Raw genomic sequence first — 18,812 nt, 5'->3', positions numbered from 1 at the left:
ATATGTAATATCATATAAGACTTTAAACTGATGCATTCCATCCATTACATTTAAAACTGAGTAGAACGGGTCTCAAATACGACATTATGGGGTAGTAATGACTACTGCAATAAATAACGTTTGAGTGAGATCAGTAACAAAATTGTTTTCAGTTTTAAATGTAATATCTTATTAATTTCTCTTAAATAACTACTTGAACTAAATATTTTCATTACCAAACACAGTGCCTTCTATTTTATTGTAAACAAACTTCCAATCAAAATGTTTAAAACATGAAATTTGATCTCATAACACTTTCGCCATTTCATATTTTTGCCTGATCGTGCCTAAAGAAGTAAATATTACTATATTAATATACAAGTAATTTACTATTTTTATAGTGTGTACAGGGTGTTAAATAAATATACCAAATATATGCTTTTAAGACCAACATTTTAAATATATTATTTGCAAGTGTTGCCTTTGTAGATAAGTGTAATAAAATCGTATAAAGTAACTTTGTGGTATAGGACATGTTGGTCGTGTGAGTGTTGAGCGATTTGTTAAAGTGATTTATTTATTAAAAATATTTTTATTGTAATATATTAGGTGTAAGTTAGAAGTATATTATGCGTTGGTTAGAATCCCTTGTGGATAGTAAATGTACAAAAATGGGCATTCATTTGAGAGATGTTCTATTATGATTATGTTAAGCAGTCGAGGCTGATCTTAGATCATTTTTCGTTTTATGAAGAATCCGCAACATATCCCGAATGGGTTTTAGATGATTTTCTTTACCCGTTAAAACCAAATAAATATGTGCCGCCGCCCCATGTATCTTCCAAAGATGTTTATTGTTTTCCTCATAGTCTAGTATTGACCTGTTATAAACTTCAAATATATATTTAAATATGTGCGTAAAACACACTATTGTATAACCACTTAGTAGTAATTATCCACTCAGTACATATCGATCAGATGACTGAGATTTGTTTGCCCAATGTTTTGTTTTTCGGGACATTGTGTGGTTGTTACGCACTAATGAGTGGATTGTTATTTTTTATTATTTTCCTGCACTTTGTTGGCCATTTGTGAGTTTTGAATAGGTACTTTGAATTGTGGTTAATCACTATTATTTAATTTAAGGGTTTATGGACTTCGTTATAAATAGCTATAAAATGTTTAGATAATTGTTTTTTCGTTTAATGTTAACGCATATCTTTATGCCAGTAACGCACCGTCGTGACGAACGTATATTCGAAATGTGTATGTAGTGGGTGGTTTATCAGTCGACAGTTGGGTATATTGTTTTTGTGTGTTCTAGTTTGAAAAATGTTCTAATATTGACCAAATAAATGTGTTCTAAATAAAAAAAAAACTGTTTATTTCACAATATTTTATTCATTATGTTCAACTACAATTAAACAGGGATAGTAACTTTCACGGCTTCTTGACGAATAGCGCTGATGAGATCTTGATTAATCAGGAAAACGAAGCGCAGACCGGCAATCTGTGTAAATAACATGAAACTATTAATTTATTTACTTACGCGAGTTGTTAAACTCAAAAATCTTTAAACCACCAGAACTTCTCGTAGTTCGTAAAAGAAAGCAATAAACGGATCTTAATCGGTGCACACGGTCACCTTGTGTACGAACAAAATATTTAACTATAAGTAACAAAAACAAAAAGGACTCGAAAATAACACAATATTGAAATAAAAGCTGCACAAAACATTGAAACGTACGAGTATCATTAACCCTTAACCACTGACGTACGTACGTGGTACGTCGGTCAAACGGGTTTTCGTTCAAAACTTCATTTTGTGCGGGAATTTTTGCGTGTCCTTTTTGGTAGTTTCCTAGTGGCCAGAGATGCGTGTGTGACGGGAGAAAATAGATGGGTAGCACGTTCCTAAGTAGTTGAGATAGACCACCCGACGTATGTGGTACGTAACGTCAGTGTTAGTGTAACTTTTTCAACATCGCTTTTGTATGTTAGTCCATAGATAAAATTAATTGTTAGCATTCTAATTTATTTACTTGGCCGTCTACATATAAAGAACCTTATTTACGCCAAAAATTTATTACAAATGACGAAGAAATTAGCAAAAAATCCAGTGGATGAAAATGTTTATATTAGTTGCGGTTTTCGAGGACAATCATCATGATGGTGAAGGAGCTTTAATTCGTGGCTTTGGATTTGACTTCTTCTGAAGATTGTATACCATATTTTCATATTTCCTAGCTAGTTTGAAGCACGGCAAACTGGTGACCAGGTCATCAAACAAAGAAAGACTATAGAAAATAGCCTTCCTAAATGAACCGTATTAAAAAGTGACTTAATTTGTGAATTATAGCTATTGTGATTTTTTCCTGATTAAAACTGTTATTAATCTTTAATATGGCCAAAATAGAAGTTCCTAGTGTTATCGAATATTTTTGTGTTGATTTAAAAAAAATGCCTATGTAACTTTTATTATATCTGGAGGATTTCACCAATATCATACTATTCTATTAAAGTTGCTATGATTTTTTTACTATCTCTGTTTAATATAAACATGTGTAAATAATATAAATTCAAATTTTACCAAAGTTACACTCTATTGATACATCAGAAGGTCTTCAAAGTTACGTACGTATGCCGTACGTACGTCAGTGTTAGTGTAACAAAATGACACGTCAGTGGTTAAGGGTTAATACTAAAATCGACTGTTTAAATTAGTTGCAAAGCATTTTTGCTTACAATTGGAAACCGAATAAATTAACATATTTATGTAAATTGTACATAATATATTTACATATAATTGAGTAATGCGTTTTAATAGGTATTTTTAGTAACTTGGTGCTTGATGTGCACGATCACGCACAGCATTTTGAATTAAGGTAAGACACTTCTGAGGTATTATTAAAAATTGATTCTAAAACACCGATGGTTCGTAGTAGAAAAAAATAGTTTTATTGATCGGACTAAAACTGCCTTTTTTGTCTCTTACCTAAACGATACAACGACCCGAAACTAACCAACAGTAACAGGACAATTTGTTGCCACATGTTAATTTAATTGAAGTACCTACTTATTTGTAAATTAACGGTTGTAATGTTCAAAAGTAATTGCGGAAAAAATTCAGCAATAGAGTTTCAGATACGTACCTCTATAACGCTGTTGTGGTTGAGTTTCACTTTGTTGCCTTGAAGTATCGGGCGACCGTCGACAAAAATCGGCCTCTTGCCCTCTGAGGACATGAAGAAGTCTCCGCTGTTCCGGAGACGGATCGTCGCCTGTTTCCTGGACACCTTCGCTGCCGGCCCTTCTAGACTCAGATCCACGTCAATTGTGTGGTCGCGCGTGCTGCGCCCAACAGCGATCTACAAAAAAATATTAATCTAAATCACTTGTTATCAACGTCATTATTATATCAAGGATCTTGATTATTTGCAAAGATGTTTTTCTGCGTGTGCCTTGAAGTAATGAGTACCTACATGTAAGAGCGATTAATATCTCGGTATCACGGCAGTTATTGCATAAGATTATTGGCGTAAAACGTATACACAGTTGTTAATAGACATTTTTAATTAGTAGGTATAGAATCATTGAACAGGATCATGGCTTTTACCTAAGTTTATTATAGTCATGGTGTGGTGGTACAGATAGATACTACATTTATATCAAAAACTTATCGTAGTCTATCTTTATCGAAGAATCAAAATACTTAATAAGTATTATTTTAACTCAAAATATCATAAAAGAAAGAGCGCTCAGCGCGCGTCTCCATCAATGCCTGTTACCATTCCTACTTGGTTTCTAAAGGCTCAAGATTTCAAGAAATTCGTAACAATTCGTCAACGTTTGTAAAAAAATCAATACATTTAGCTACAGTGTTATATTATCATATTTTTCAGTTAAAATAAAAGAATAATTGCTCTAATTTTTTTAAATAATATCATAATACATTTTAATATTAAGTAAGTATTTAATCGTATAAATCGGCGATGACAAACTATTAAGACCGGAATAAAACAAACCGTCGCGTCGCATCGTAGTCGCGTTATAAATTTCGTACAGCGCCATCTATGAGTATGTAGAGTAGAAGATACGTTTGTTCATCTACCTTCTATTTGTCAACTCAACGGATAAAAATAGTATTATATTGCAAAACCGAACGTAAACTACATAAGATCCCAGTGATAAGCTTGATGTGCCGTCGGAGCATAAATAGTGAGTAGTACTTACATAAACAACCCTACCTGTTCTAATCTATGGTTAATTGCCTAGGTACTTGAGGAACCAATAAAGCGTTACCTTATTCAACCTGAATATCGTGTAATTGTTTGAAGTTGATAAATTAGTAATAGGTATACTTGTGCTGTACACCGTGGTACCCACCCATTTATACAGGGTGTTAGGTAAATGGGTATATGAACCGACACTAGCCCATGTTAACATGGTCATATAAATGGTATGGTGAAATCAGAAATTTGATATCATCATTTTAATTTTTTTAATTTTCATACAAAATTAATTTTATAAAATCCGATTTGTATGAAAAATAAAATAATTAAAATGAAGATATCAATTTTCTGACTTCACCATACCATTTATATGACCATGTTAACATGGGCTAGTGTCGGCTCATATACCCATTTACCTAACACCCTGTATGTGTATTGTGGCATAATAAATGAGATATTGGTGTTGACACACTAATTGTACTGACTGATAAGGTTATCAGTATTATCAATGTAACATAAACTCAAATAAGTACATATAGTGAACGCAGTTACACATTCAGCGTCCGCCGCTTTTATGAATCTACAAGTTCTGTTTTAATAATTAGAAATTAAATTTTTAACGTCATTTATGAATTAACTGAATAATTAAAATAATATGTATAAAGTGAGGACCGCCAGGTTTTATAGGATACCAGCTTATTAGTGTTCTAAGTTAAAAAAATATATGTCTCCTGAATGAAAGTAAGTCATATTAAACTGCAACAGCATTTAGAAACGAAATTTTATTTCGTAAGTATACCGATAGTATCATTACGACTTGATTTAGATTGGTACCCTTCTAAGTCTTGTTACGGTACACCGTTTCACACCAGGCTACTCCAGAGTCAAAACGCTAACTCTAGAAGGCAAGTATTAAAATACAGAAAATTACCAATATAATCCTGCTATTCTCTCTACATTTGCGTTTTGCAGAGCGCGCACTCGCATGCTATTATCACTATCGCACTACGGTTGTGAGTTGTCGGCAAACACCATCCTCTTATTTTGAGGAAGGATTGGGTTTAGTAGGTTATTTTTAGAATACTTAGATATAAACGAGGAAAATCCATAAGTTCCAAAGATATGGTTTGTAACATTACCAGCGCTTAACACGTATCACTAACAGCCGGAATGACCTACTAAAGTGGTTAATTGTACATTTTCAGTTGCTTTTAGTAGTTTCATTTATCTGCTAGATGTCCTTGTTGTAATTGTATTCGTACTTCGGCTGTTTCTGCGTTGTAATAAGGTACAATGCTGCGGTAATACTAAGCCTAGGCGCAGACCACCGATTTTTAGTTGGCCGATAGTTGGATCGGGCTGTAGTACCTATGGACATGTAAATGTAAGTGCGCACATTACACCGATTTTTTATATCTGCCGATTTTTCATACAAATTAGAATCAGGCCGAACTATCGGCCAACTAAAAGTCGGTGGTCTGCACCCTAATCTAATACACCCCCGACTACAGATTTAGTCGGGCTCAGATGGATATGTATGAAAGTGCGCACATTACACCGATTTGGTATCGGCCGATTCCATTTTGAAAGCCGATCAAACTATCTGATAAGTCTGTACCTAATCTCTGGAGAGTCTAAGTAAAAGTACCGTCAAAACAAACTGGTTAATTAGAGTGCTCCCGCAACTTTAACTGAAGGTATGTCCAACGATATAATACTAACAAGTCACACCGTTAGAGTATACTTTACTTATATTTGTCAAAACGGTTAAACTGAAGTTCATTGCCACCACATAATAATATTCCGACATAGATAAGGAAGAAAGATGGGCAAGTTTTACATGACTGAATGTTTTTCGAGACTTCAGACAATAAAACGTTTCACGGCTTTATGTTCTTTGATCTATTGACGCAAGGGAAAATAGTACCTAATAATAAGGTAAGTTATTCAATTAGGTAGGTATAATTTACATGCATGATTAATTTAACTAAGTAAGTATGAACTAATCTACTCAACGACTTACAAACTCTACATAAAAAATAATTATTTTGTATACGTTTATTACGTTGATATACCAGATGTCTGATTTCCATAACGTGTGTCTATACACAATAAGTATTAAAATTCGAGGTCAGTTAAAGAAATAATATAGTTATTTTAATTATTTGGCAAAATTAGCTTATGTTCTGTTGTCTGCACGTACCGAAAACATACTTATTAATTTGTTGGTAATCATCATCATCACTACCCATATTATAAAATTATGAAGATTGTTCGGTACTCTTTCACGCAAAAACTACTAATTGGATTTTGATGAAACTTTACAGTCTAACTGTTTATACATCAGAGTAACGTATACTAAAGCTATAATTTATCACGATCTGAAACAAACTAAATTTCACGCAGGCGAAGCCGCTGAAAAAGGCTAGTGAAAAATATACCTTCTTCATGGAACGTTAAAACTGAACGCTTGACTTACAATGAAAAGCTAGGTATAGTACAACTCTGACAACATACATTACTGCGAATATCCATATTATAGCAACCGTCATCACTCGTAATGCTTGTAGGAAATCGATATTCATCATGATTTTTTATTTTATTACCCAGAACATTTTAATACGCGCACATCAATAGCGAACAATACTTAATATCTTTATAAACATGATTATAGTGTACTTATTTGGTAATCATGAAATGTTGAACCGCTGATTGCGATTATGAAATTTCTTATCTCCAAATTCAGATCCTACCGTGTAATAAAGTTTTTTATGAAACACTCAACGACTGGGCGGCCGACACGCTCAATTACTCATTTCGATTAAAAATGAAATGCGCAGTATGGGCATGGAATGATAATGTACGACAAGACATGATTAGCTACGCGTTAGGCGTTAACGCTAGGAATGTGATTACTGCCTAGGCACTGCCCACTAGTTATAAAATTAACACTTCGCCTTAATTTGGTATGCAAATTCCTTGTACGTTTCTTAAATATTCATGAATTATGATTTTTTATATGACATAGTAAGTTGGTTTGATTCTATCATTCAAAGCATACCTAATGCTTGCTCTTATCATTAATCAAAATCGAAGGGCAGAAATATTTCCAAAGTAACGGTTTAAGTACCTGAGAAACAAACATCGATTAAACGAAGTTCGATGTAAGATAAATCGATATTAGGCAGCCAAGTAAGCGATGTGAGAGGGCACAGGTGAGTAAAGGTTTATCCCTGTTTTTGGAAGGGGGACACGTACGCAAAAAAAAAAATGGTGTCAAACCGAAACTCACGTGGGCGAAGTATAGTTTGTCACTAATACATTTAGGTCCGATTCGACCAAACTTTTATCCGATAATAACTATTGGTATAACTGACACATTGACAGTTTCAGTATGGGAAATAAATATGNATATGTACTATGTCAAAATGTCGAATAACTGACTGATTTATTCTGAGATTAATATTTACTCTTGTTTGGTCGAAACCACCCTTAGCAAACTGTACTCTTGCTGGTATTCCAGGATACTTTTTCAAACTTTTAAGTAAAATTATGATCATGTCATCACTATATCGTCACCGAGTAGGTCATGGCTAATGAGTTAACAATGTGCAGGTTATATAGGTACCTACAAACCACGGCAGCCAACGAAAAACATGTAACTTAGTTCGAAAACTCGTTTCGAAGTAGCAAGATATTTCACTGATCACATTTTCTATAAGTGTTTGAAAAAGAACAGCGTCGAACTCAAACTTGGTACCGTATCTACCGGACATTGATGGAGTTCCGTGAGTCTTCAATTAGATCCATTACCGATATGTTTTGAATATCGAATGCAGCAACGATGCAAAACAATGGTCTTGTTATTGAGGGATGTTGTGTAAACATGTGAATGTGGGCAATGGCGGTTCGCAAAACATCGTCGCGCCGAAGAGTTACTTCACAAGAACTTACTATATTCATTTTAGTCGGACCAATCGGGCAAACCATATAATTTCAGATCACATAATGGTATTGTTTTAGCATAAAATGTATTTAATTGTAAATCAAGTAGTTTTAAAATAAACTAATATTTTTGATAATGAGCACTATATGGCGTCATAGCTTGGTTTTCCCCTAAGTATTGAGTAGCATTTTGATTGACGTTTGACGTCGCTTATTGCACAAAAATATGCCCCTTAACTGTGGTAGAGATACGTTGTGACCTTAAATTTTACCTATATTAATTACTGCTTGCTTACTTTTATTCAAATGATACAATTCACGTTAATTAAGAACACTAAATATTATTTTACTGCTTCAAAATTGAATTGACCTACGGGTTCACAAAAATTAACAGTATTGGTCAACGCTATCGAATGTATATTTATTTATTTGGAACTATTTTCACTATAGTCTTTTTCACCTAAGATGATCCGTATGACGTTTCGAGTTTGAAAGATTTAGAGATGTCACATAACTAAACCATAGCGATTTATCTATCGATTTTTTTCGAAGAGTTAGTAAAACCTACTTTTAGAGAAATATTTTGTATAGGTGTTATTTAACAAAAAACATGTTTTTTACAATTATTTTTTATTTTTATTTTATTTTTTTTTTTATTTTTATTTAATAAGTACACATACAGGTTACAGTCATTTACATATCAAAATACATAAACAAAATGAACACTGTCTAGACTCTAACCTACAAGTAGCGTACATTTAAGTTACGATGATTTTCATTTACGTTGCACAATTAATAAACACATACAAAATGCTCAAATACACAACCCTATAAACTGTGTTAAAAAAGAAAAAAGTAAAAAGTTATCAATTATTTTTTGTATTATTATCAATATCTATATTTAAAACTGTGTCAATGCTTCTGCGAAACGAGTGTAATTTTTGTTGAAATATATCAAATTCCGGATTCTCTAACGCCATGTCATTATAAAGTCTGCGCATCCTAACCAGGGGATTGTAAAAAGAGGTGTTATTTTTGTAAACTTCTAGTGGGAACAGTTTAGAACGTCTACTTCTATAATTGGTGTTAAAATTCAGTTGAGTCACTAAATCGGGACAGACAATGAATGAGTGTACAATTTTGTGTAGATATACAATATCAATTTTCTGGCGACGAGTATGCAATGAAGTTACTCCGAATTTAACCATTCTGTCATTGTAATCTTTAAGAGTTCTACCAAATCCACAGCGAAATGACACTATCCTTACAAATATTATTGTAACAATTTTTTATTGATTATATTCAAATTTCATGGTTCATGTTCAAAAAAACGATTCCTAAAAAGTACTGGTTCTGTTTCTTTAAATTAAAAACCATTAATTTATTTTTAATGCGTTTATTAAAGTCAATAATCGAAAAATATGGTTGATTTTTGTGATGTTTTTAATAACTAAGTATTCACTGCAATCGATTAATGAACCGCGGAAATAATCGATTTTATTATACAAGAAATACCCCAGCACTAAATCTATTCCGTTTCACACATTGCGTACATGAAATAAATAATATTTTTACATCGTATTTAATTAAAATATAATCAATAGACTCAGATTTTACTATATATTTCAAGACAAAGTAGTTATTTTTTTTTTATTATATTGCTAATAAAATACAAATATTTTTTCAAAAATATTCTGCATATGTAGTATGCGTAATATGGATAACCTTGAAGTGTCATACGGATCATCTTACGTGAAAAAGACTATAATGTGATTACTTAACGTTTACGGACAACGGCAAATAGAGCTAGACAATTTTAGTCGCTTAGTTTCTATTTTGCAACAGATGTGCTATCGACTATTGCAAAACCTAATCAGAAGTAGAATCTTACATGTAGTGTTATGTTAGATGTTAAAATATTTGCCAACTTGATAAACTCAAGTTCATTTTATCATTTCGTACGTCTATTTTTATTTAGCAATACGACATAAAACCGGTAATGTAAAAATTAAACAAGTGATAAGATAGCATAATTTAATGATCTCGGGCTTAACAAGATTAGATAGTTGCCGAGTAGGTGATGTTAAAAACGTTTGTTTTATAAAGCAACTGTGACATGTGGCCGTAACGAGGGCAATCGATATTCAGTGTCGATGTGTAGAATGATAGTGAATGAAATATTATAATCATTCCGCTGCGACCAGCGCGGCCTAGCTGACCGTGTCATTAGGGGTGGCGCGGCCTTGGTCCTCGCAGTCCCTGACATCAATACATCCACTGTATCCACGCTATCTACTCGATATCAGCAATCGAGCATCTATTTTGTATTTCAATGCAATAGTGCATGTAGAGAAATGTGCCTACATAAATAAAACCTATTTTTACAGCTGTTTGAAATTATACGAAGTGAATTTTATTTGAAACAATATTTATTTGCCACGTGACGACGATGCGTTGTTTTGTTCATATCGGAATGTAAGGCTGGTTTTATGAAAAACATAAAAAATCTACATGAATTGCAAAACTGTAATAACTTGAAATGGGACTAAATAAACAGGCTAAAAATATGAATTATTTAAGTTAAAGTCTATAAAATTTAGTTTAATGACTTTCAGGCATAGGATTCTGTTGTAGAAGAACCACTTATTAGGAAAATTAGTAGGAAATTTTATAAAATTAGTTTTTAATATAGCAATTTTATCAATCGCCAGTTCATAAGATAGGTAAGTATCCTATCACAGTTATATCACAGAATAATAATAAGTACAACTGTACAACGTAGCTAGTACTTATTATATTACATTATGGTATAACGATATTTCCTATCTAAAAATTAAAATGGAATTTTAACAGTCGTATATTTTCTATAGAAAGTGTTCATAGGTCAGCTAGTATTTTCCTTTATATCAATTAAGATGTATTTATAGGTACATAATAACAGACATTATCATTGAAAGTGAACTGGCAATTGAAAGTTCGACCCGAACAGAAATACCCTGATAAAGCATAAGGTACATAATGACAATAATAATGCGAGAACTTTACAGTTAGGAGTTGCCGTTACAAATCGATCGGATCGAATGTTTTCCTTGCTACATTGGCTGCGATCACAAACATTTTTGTTTATGTTGCTTCATTGGTATATTTCTATTGCCATGGTGACGTTGCAAACAACATACACTACCGGGAAAGATGAGGTAATGAAATGGATCATAAACTACACTCAACATCAAATAAACCGCACCTTCCGCGACGCGAACTTTAAAGATTTTCTTCTGACACAATCATGGTACCCCCACAATTATTGGTGTTATTTGAAAGCCCAATAAATATCCTTAAAGAACAATACATTTCATTTCTAAATAAATGATTAACATATACCATAAATGTGACTTGAAAATAGACCTCACTTTGGGCTCACCTCTGGGATCAATTAGACCAATTTTTATGGTTATAAAACCAAATAAAGATCTCACGTGTCCTCTTTAACAGATGTATAGCTATTAATCCCAACTTAACAGTTTTATAGTCATAAAAAATGGCTATAGCGTAACTACCTATTTTTTGAAGAAGTGACTGGATCCTTGTAAAGACACATTTTTGGGGTAAAAACCTTTCCTTTAATGAAATGAAGTTTAGAACTAGGCTTTCAAATGGTACTAATGTTGGTGGGAAGTGGGGATGCATACGTTTGATAAGTGCTTGTCGCGGGAGGTGCGATTTATTTGATGCCGAGTGTATATTGTCGTACATAATATTGTTGAAGACTGTCTTGTCCACAAACAAATTAACTAATTGACAACGCCCCTCTAACAAATTGTGAGTTAAAACGAAGCAACGTCTATTTTACTATGAAAAACGAATTCCGAATTATCGTGAAAACTTTTTGCTTTTAATACTATGGCTTGTTCTGGTAAACATATCTACATTATAGATAACGATCGGCAACGTTGATATGATTTCAATGAAATAGTAGTAACCTTGGTTAGTTAAATGAGAAAATTAATAAATCGTTAGCCTTTTATTTGAACGTAGGTAACAATTACGGCAAAAATTCCATGACGCAATGTTTTTTAAAGATTTTAGACTTTCGCGTTCCGTTACGTTTAAAGCTGAGTATAAAATGAAAAATATCGCATTTGTAGATTTTACAAATATTAGGGGTTCCACTTGGCCCAGTTGTAACTTGTAACAAAGCCTTTGGCATTTTAAAATGAGATCGCAGTAACGGTACAGTCAACCGCAGTAAATCGATGGACTTAGAGTAACAATAAAAAGTATAAATAAAGTTGATGGTTGTTTGTTTGTGTAGTAATTTTAACACAATTTGAGGGAAATGTATAGTTATCGGTATGATAAAATTGCTACCCGAAGAATCGCTAGGCAATTCTAAACTATTGACGGAAAACACGGAATAAGTTTCCATTTTTTCTTAGTTTCTTTCTACAGCAAGTTGCGTGTCGACGAAATTTGGATGTCGAAGGTACCTACTCAAAGTTAGCGCAATTTTCACTGAAATGCACATACAATAATTGATGCTGACTGTACCTACCACGGTGACGTAAATACTAAAAACTAAAACCAGACAGTTTATTAATATTAAAAAGAGCTTGCGTTAATAATATACATGACGCGGATAGTAGAAATGACAAAAGTATTTTTCGATTATTATTCAGGTATGTATTCTCATTTTATTCATAGCAGAACCTTGAATTTTGTGGGTGTTGGAATAGGTCTGTCTTATTTAAAGTTAGATATTCGTCACTTAAACTGTTCTGTGACAATAGTATTTGGTCACGCATTGGACACACACTTAGAGAGCCAGAGGTCGCAGCACGCTTGAACATTAGTATGAGATCCGATTCAACCAATTTTTTAAATGATAGGGTACTCATGTTGTAAGGAAATGTCGATAGTTAATTAGTTATCATCGATAGGTTTTTTTTGCAGAGCGACACAATCTTTGGTAAAAAAAATCGAATAAAATGCACAAAGTAGAAAAAAAATTGAACAACATTGAAAGACAACTCAAAAGTGTTCAGTGTAGAGCTTTGATAGGTCTNATAGGTTTGGTATTGATCGAATATGATTAATGTAAAACTAAACGATATTATTTTACTATCCTTAGAAAGTCATTTGATTTTGTCAATTTGGTCCGATGGGAATAATTTTAAAACGCGCTCAATCTATCGCCCATATATTTTTTTAATTCTTGGACATTAATACAGCAGAACTTGGGTGATGGGTATTATTACATTCATGCATATAGATATCATTGTATCAATAGTGGCACACTGCGGTATTTCGGATGTGAGAATATATATAGCTTCCCGAACGCTGCCCAGCCGAGTTGGATTCGACGATTGACCTCTTTCTCGAAGTTGGACCTACCTAACTGGACTGTTTGTCCCAGGTATACATAATTGTCAACAACTTCGAGTGTAGTGTCTTCAACCTTCAGAGGAGTGGGCACAACACGGGCATTTGACATGATTTTTGTCTTGTCCATGTTCAATTTAAGACCCACTTGTTGCAACCAGGTGGACCGACGATCTGGTAAAGGTCGTGGGAGGTGCCTGGATGCGAGCGGCGCAGGACCGGTCTTCGTGGAAACCCTTGGGGGAGGCCTTTGTCCAGCAGTGGACGTCTTTCGGCTGAAACGAACGAACCTTAGCACAAGGTTCACGGCAGAGACACAGACAACTACTTCTTGAGAAACAGAACGCTAATCAGGAAAAAATAACATAATATCATTAGTGATTGATATGGTCAAACTCATTTTATAATTAAGTAAATACCATCACTAACCCAAACAAATTAATGGCTCTTTAAATTGACAAGTATTTTACCATTAATCTTCAGGTTGACAGAAATAGACTCATTTGTAATTCTATGTAATTTGTAGTTGTGTTGAATGACTTTAATTTCTTTTACATATAATGGATGTATCGCGATAGAACCAAAAATACCAAATGAATTATAATATTTTAGTATGCATTGTTTTTATTTTGATACACCCAAGTTTGGCTCTCATTTAATAAACAGAGTAGGAGTGCAAATTCAACCGTAGCATTAAAACTATAAGGTAAATTATTTTTCATCATCTAAAATCCCTTGCCGTGCCGTCCCGATAATGTGCGCAATCCCCGATTTTAAAAGAAATAAGTCACTTTTGTCATTTTTGAGACGGATGGCGCCATCTGTTGAGAGATTTCAAAGGTTGATTCCTTTTATTGATACAAAATAATATGCCGACCGTGTTTCCATTACGTTTCAAGTTTTAATATGTAAAAAATAACCTCTCTGATTCTGATTTTCACTTCCGCATACAAGTTTTATCTGATTGATACTATCACTAAGACTGCTTTTGTTGCTCTTTCTATTCATGAATTTTTGTATCGTAAGTTTCCGAGAACTGCAACTACGCCTACACTGCATAGCTCAGGAAGACTAGGATTAATCATTGATGGAAAAACATGGATCCTAGCTATAAAGGAGTGGCGGGGATTGATTCTAGCCCACCTTACCTGTATGTAAGTTAATACACTAGTACAAAGCTTCCCAAACTGAGAATTAAAAATTGGCAAATTCCCAAGGGCGTCACAATAAAAATGTTTGGGAATCCCTGCACTAGTATATTATGTTATCTATGGTACTGACCTCCCGATAACGCATAAGATCTGTGATAGAACTGATCTCCCGCGAGCACTTATGATATACTAGATAGAAGCATATCTATTGGAGCCGGGTACCATTTTGCCCATTGTCCTTTGTCATATATCGTCATAAATTATAGCCTATATGTTAATCTGGGTTATAAACAATAATACTGTAAATTTTCTACAAAATCCGTTCAGTAGTTTTTGCGTGAAAGAGTAACAAACATCCAGATATCCAAACTTTCGCCTTTTTAATATAATTAGATAGTAGGAAATAGGACATACAACAGCACATCAAGCTAAACACTGTATCATCTTATTTTGTTGTAATACAGGCTATTTTGAAACAAAAATGTATAGTCTGTAGCTGTACTTATTATCTTTGGCAGTACTGACCTCCCGCAAACGCACAAGATATTTTATATTATATTATCTGTGGTAGTACTGACCTCCAGCGAATGCATAAGATGTATTAGGCCTTGTCCAGGAGGGCGAATTCGCCGCGAATCCTACGTTGAAAATTCGACTCGCGCGTGTCTTGTGGATGCAATGTATTGTCTGCTAGTATCTCGCCAACGGCGTATGATTCTACGTGCGAAGACATTCGTGGCGAATTCACCCTCCTGGACAAGGCCTTATAATATGTGGCAGTACTGAACTCCCGCGAAAGCACAAGATACTTTACATTTATTATCTGTGGTAGTACTGACCTCCCGCGAGATGGACTTCTTGGCGGGAATCTGAAGCGTCATGTTAGCGGTTTTGTTTTATTTCCTCAAATTCGTGTTTGGGCGACTATTCATGTGTAATAATGGTGGATAACCATTGAGTGTTCGTGAACGTGCATGAGTGTGGGCAAGTGAAGCAAAGCAGTGCATCGTGATTCTTCTGGTAGTAAAGCACCACAACTTTACTGAGACTCAAAGGGTGGGAAGGGGTATCATCTATCATCCTTCATTATATCATTACTTGATCTCATTTTGTAACTCGTATCACATAAATACTTGAAAATGGCACAAATCAAGTCGACCTCGACGTGCATTGCCAACATCATCAAAAAGAAGAAGAAGAAGAGCGCACAAGATATTTTATATTTTATTGTCTGTGGCAGTACTGACCTCCCGCGAGCGCATGAGGTAGCGCACGAGGCGGCCGCGCAGCACCGCCAGCGTGTTCTTGTCCAGCTCGGTGCCGCCGCCCGCCACCGACTGCACCAGCACCTGCCATCGCGACAAGGAGGTCTCCAGCAACCTGATGTATAACCTGTGGCAGTACTGACCTCCCGCGAGCGCATGAGGTAGCGCACGAGGCGGCCGCGCAGCACCGCCAGCGTGTTCTTGTCCAGCTCGGTGCCGCCGCCCGCCACCGACTGCACCAGCACCTGCCATCGCGACAAGGAGGTCTCCAACAACCTAATGTTTTTCTTCTCCACCCTGTAATATAGCAAAAAGTTCGTTCTATCCTGTATGACAGAAACTTTTTCATAAGACCCCAAGTATACTTTTGTGGTAAATTATTACACCACTAGGGAACAAAAAATCCTTTTTTATATGGTAATCTGCAGTTTGGTCTGTTTATAGTGATATGGGTTCTGATACATCACAAATAATTACATAATGGATATAAACAAATTATTAAAAATCTTTTCCATGACTTTCTACATTACTTGAGTTATAGTCTTCCTTATCGCCCACCCATCCTTATCGCTCGCGCGTAATTATATTGCTGTCGCGACTGTGCGACGGGCGCCCGCAGTGAGTGTGCGAGCGCGACAGTAACATAATTACGCGCGAGCGATAAGGATGGGTAGCTTGGGGTCATTGGACTAAATTCTACGAGCTCACAGACCGGGCCTTAGCAGTCATAAATGGAAGAAACACATTCAGAACAACAGTAAATACATTAATCCAAACATACAACAGATAGATACTTGATTAATATCTACATAAATAATAAAGCAGCAAAACAAAATACCTGTCAGCAAATTGCATTTCAGCATCAATACCATCTTCTTTCAAATCTGGTATGTCTGCATCATTGATAGTTTCCTCAGCATCAGAAAATGATGTTATTTTATCGCCTAGAACTGAAAAACAAAAAAGTCTTAGGAGTTTTATGATTCAATTTTATAAAAACACTATTATTCTATGTTTTTGATCATTTAAAAATTGGCCCTTTACGTCATCTACCATAAAACTCACCTTTCGGCAGAGGCTGTACTGTTTGGTCTGGTAATAGTTGATACTGCTTCAATAGCTGCCAATGTGTCATTAGGGTCTTAGCTGTACGTAAAGGGTAGAATACATGCGGATTCTGGTCAAGCAACTCTTGGAACTTCTCAATCGTCGGGTGTGATGTCTGAAAGTAAAATGTAAGAAAAACATAAGGTAAATGTTTCATTTATTAAAAAATCCTTAAAAAGGAGTATGATTCCAGCATGGAAAACTAGTATACAGGGTGTTAGGTAAATGGGTATATGAGCCGACACTAGCCCATGTTAACATGGTCATAGAAATGGTATGGTGAAGTCAGAAAATTGATATCTTCATTTTAATTATTTTAATTTTCATACAAATCGGATTTTATAAAATTTATTTTGTATGAAAATTAAAAATTATAATAGGCTGATAACTTTTTTTATTATGCTAAAAACCATAGTTCATGTAGGCTTGCACTAATATCTCAATGGAAATAAAATTATATACTTACACTACTTAACGTTCCTAGCAGCTCTTCTTCTGCTGTAGAGTACAATGCCTGTTGTTGGACAGCGGCAATCAGGTCGGGGTGCAAGTTGCGCATTGCAGCCACAGCCACCCTGGATATCTCAGTGTTGTACAGCAGTGCATACCAACGTGACTGTAGCTCACCCACAGTGAAGCGGCACGAGAACTTTACACCGCGGTGAACAATGCGCAGATCATTCGTCTGTAATATTTTTTTGCAGATCATAAATATTTATATGTAATATTTACCTGTATGTTTTCATTCCCCTTTGACTGATCAATGATTTTAGTAAACCACAAATACAATAATTGCTGAGTGAATTTCCCAACAAGCAGGTTTAGTCTTATAAGATTACAACAGCCAAATAAGATCTACTAACCTGTTGTACTCCTAAAATTAAAGCCAAATCATCAGTAGGTTTCCATCGTCCAAGATCTTTTGTCGAAAGTTGGGTAAGCTGTCCTTTACGACGCGACTTCCGTGCAACACTTCCATACGATATTTTACTTGACGTTCGCCTTCTTTCCTGAGCGGGACCCGCAGCTGCCACTGGAGTAGGAGTGCTAATGGGAAATTCTGGCAACTGGCTTGTGTAGGATTGCGTACGCACTCTCTTATCTCCTTTACCCAACGACGCACCAGGCAAACCCAAACTGTACTCCACCAGTTCATCGTCAAAGCGACGACGTTTTATCGATCTGTTTGAACTGTACATAAACAAAACTTAATAAAAAGCCTTAATTTTATCCAAAGAGCGATCTATTCATACCAACCTGCGTCGTTTGTTATTATCTTGAGGCGTATCAGTAGGAGAAACTGTAGTTCCGGGATACTCATTGCTATCTGAGGCATTAGATGGAGTAGCTGGGAAATCCATATTATAAAGGTACTGGCAATCTTTCCCGTTTCAATTAATTAATCTTCTTCTTTTAATAACTTTTTCTTTTTGCAAAATCTGTAATCACCAAATCACCATCAAACACAGATATGGATTAGAGTAGATACAGCAAGTTGATCGTCAAAGCGTGCCATTCCGATATGTCCAAATGGACATACATGGTCGAGTGATGTTCATGTAATCCGATTACAACAATCGGTCACGATGATTTTACGAGGACAGTAGTACGTACACGGTAGAAAGAAGAAATTATTTTTACGGATTGAGAAATGTAATTAATAGCACAAGTAACAAATAATTAATTAGAATAAAGTAGCAGTAGAAGTATAAAGTAGCATTGTTTTTAATACATATTATCCTGAGATGTACTCT

At 34.8% G+C, this 18,812-nt stretch overlaps 1 protein-coding gene across 2 annotated transcripts; it reads right to left on the bottom strand.

Moving 5' to 3' along the window:
* Positions 1-1,360: 1,360 nt before the first annotated feature.
* On the bottom strand, positions 1,361-18,523 carry Rcd5 (microspherule protein Rcd5). Of its 2 annotated transcripts, XM_028308516.1 has the most exons (8): positions 18,316-18,523; positions 17,922-18,249; positions 17,525-17,743; positions 17,017-17,173; positions 16,790-16,901; positions 16,095-16,248; positions 3,132-3,347; positions 1,361-1,489 (listed from the first exon to the last, which is right to left on the bottom strand). In XM_028308516.1, exons 1-8 carry the CDS (start codon positions 18,417-18,419, stop codon positions 1,400-1,402), a joined length of 1,380 nt encoding a protein of 459 aa, XP_028164317.1. In that variant the 5' UTR covers positions 18,420-18,523; the 3' UTR covers positions 1,361-1,399. The 2 variants fall into 2 exon arrangements, with proteins under 2 accessions (XP_028164317.1, XP_028164318.1); XM_028308517.1 differs by lacking the exon at positions 1,361-1,489 and having other exon boundaries at positions 3,175-3,347; positions 15,934-16,248.
* Between the last annotated feature and the right edge of the window lie 289 nt (positions 18,524-18,812).

The sequence above is a fragment of the Ostrinia furnacalis genome, unplaced genomic scaffold (assembly GCF_004193835.3).
Source record: "Ostrinia furnacalis isolate ACB-3 unplaced genomic scaffold, ASM419383v2 OfSCF2422, whole genome shotgun sequence".
Lineage (NCBI taxonomy): Eukaryota > Metazoa > Arthropoda > Insecta > Lepidoptera > Crambidae > Ostrinia > Ostrinia furnacalis.
Note: the sequence above shows the minus strand (reverse complement) of the source record. Positions and strands in the feature narration are given on the sequence as shown.

Excerpts from the sequence above, each read along its gene's own strand:
- Rcd5 (XM_028308516.1), bottom strand. The coding sequence starts at position 18,419 with ATGGATTTCCCAGCTACTCCATCTAATGCCTCAGATAGCAATGAGTAT. Across the intron at positions 17,744-17,921 it reads TAATTTTAGGAGTACAACAG|ACGAATGATCTGCGCATTGT; the intron begins GTTAGTAGATCT and ends AAAATATTACAG. Across the intron at positions 16,249-16,789 it reads GAAATGCAATTTGCTGACAG|GGTGGAGAAGAAAAACATTA; the intron begins GTATTTTGTTTT and ends GCTATATTACAG.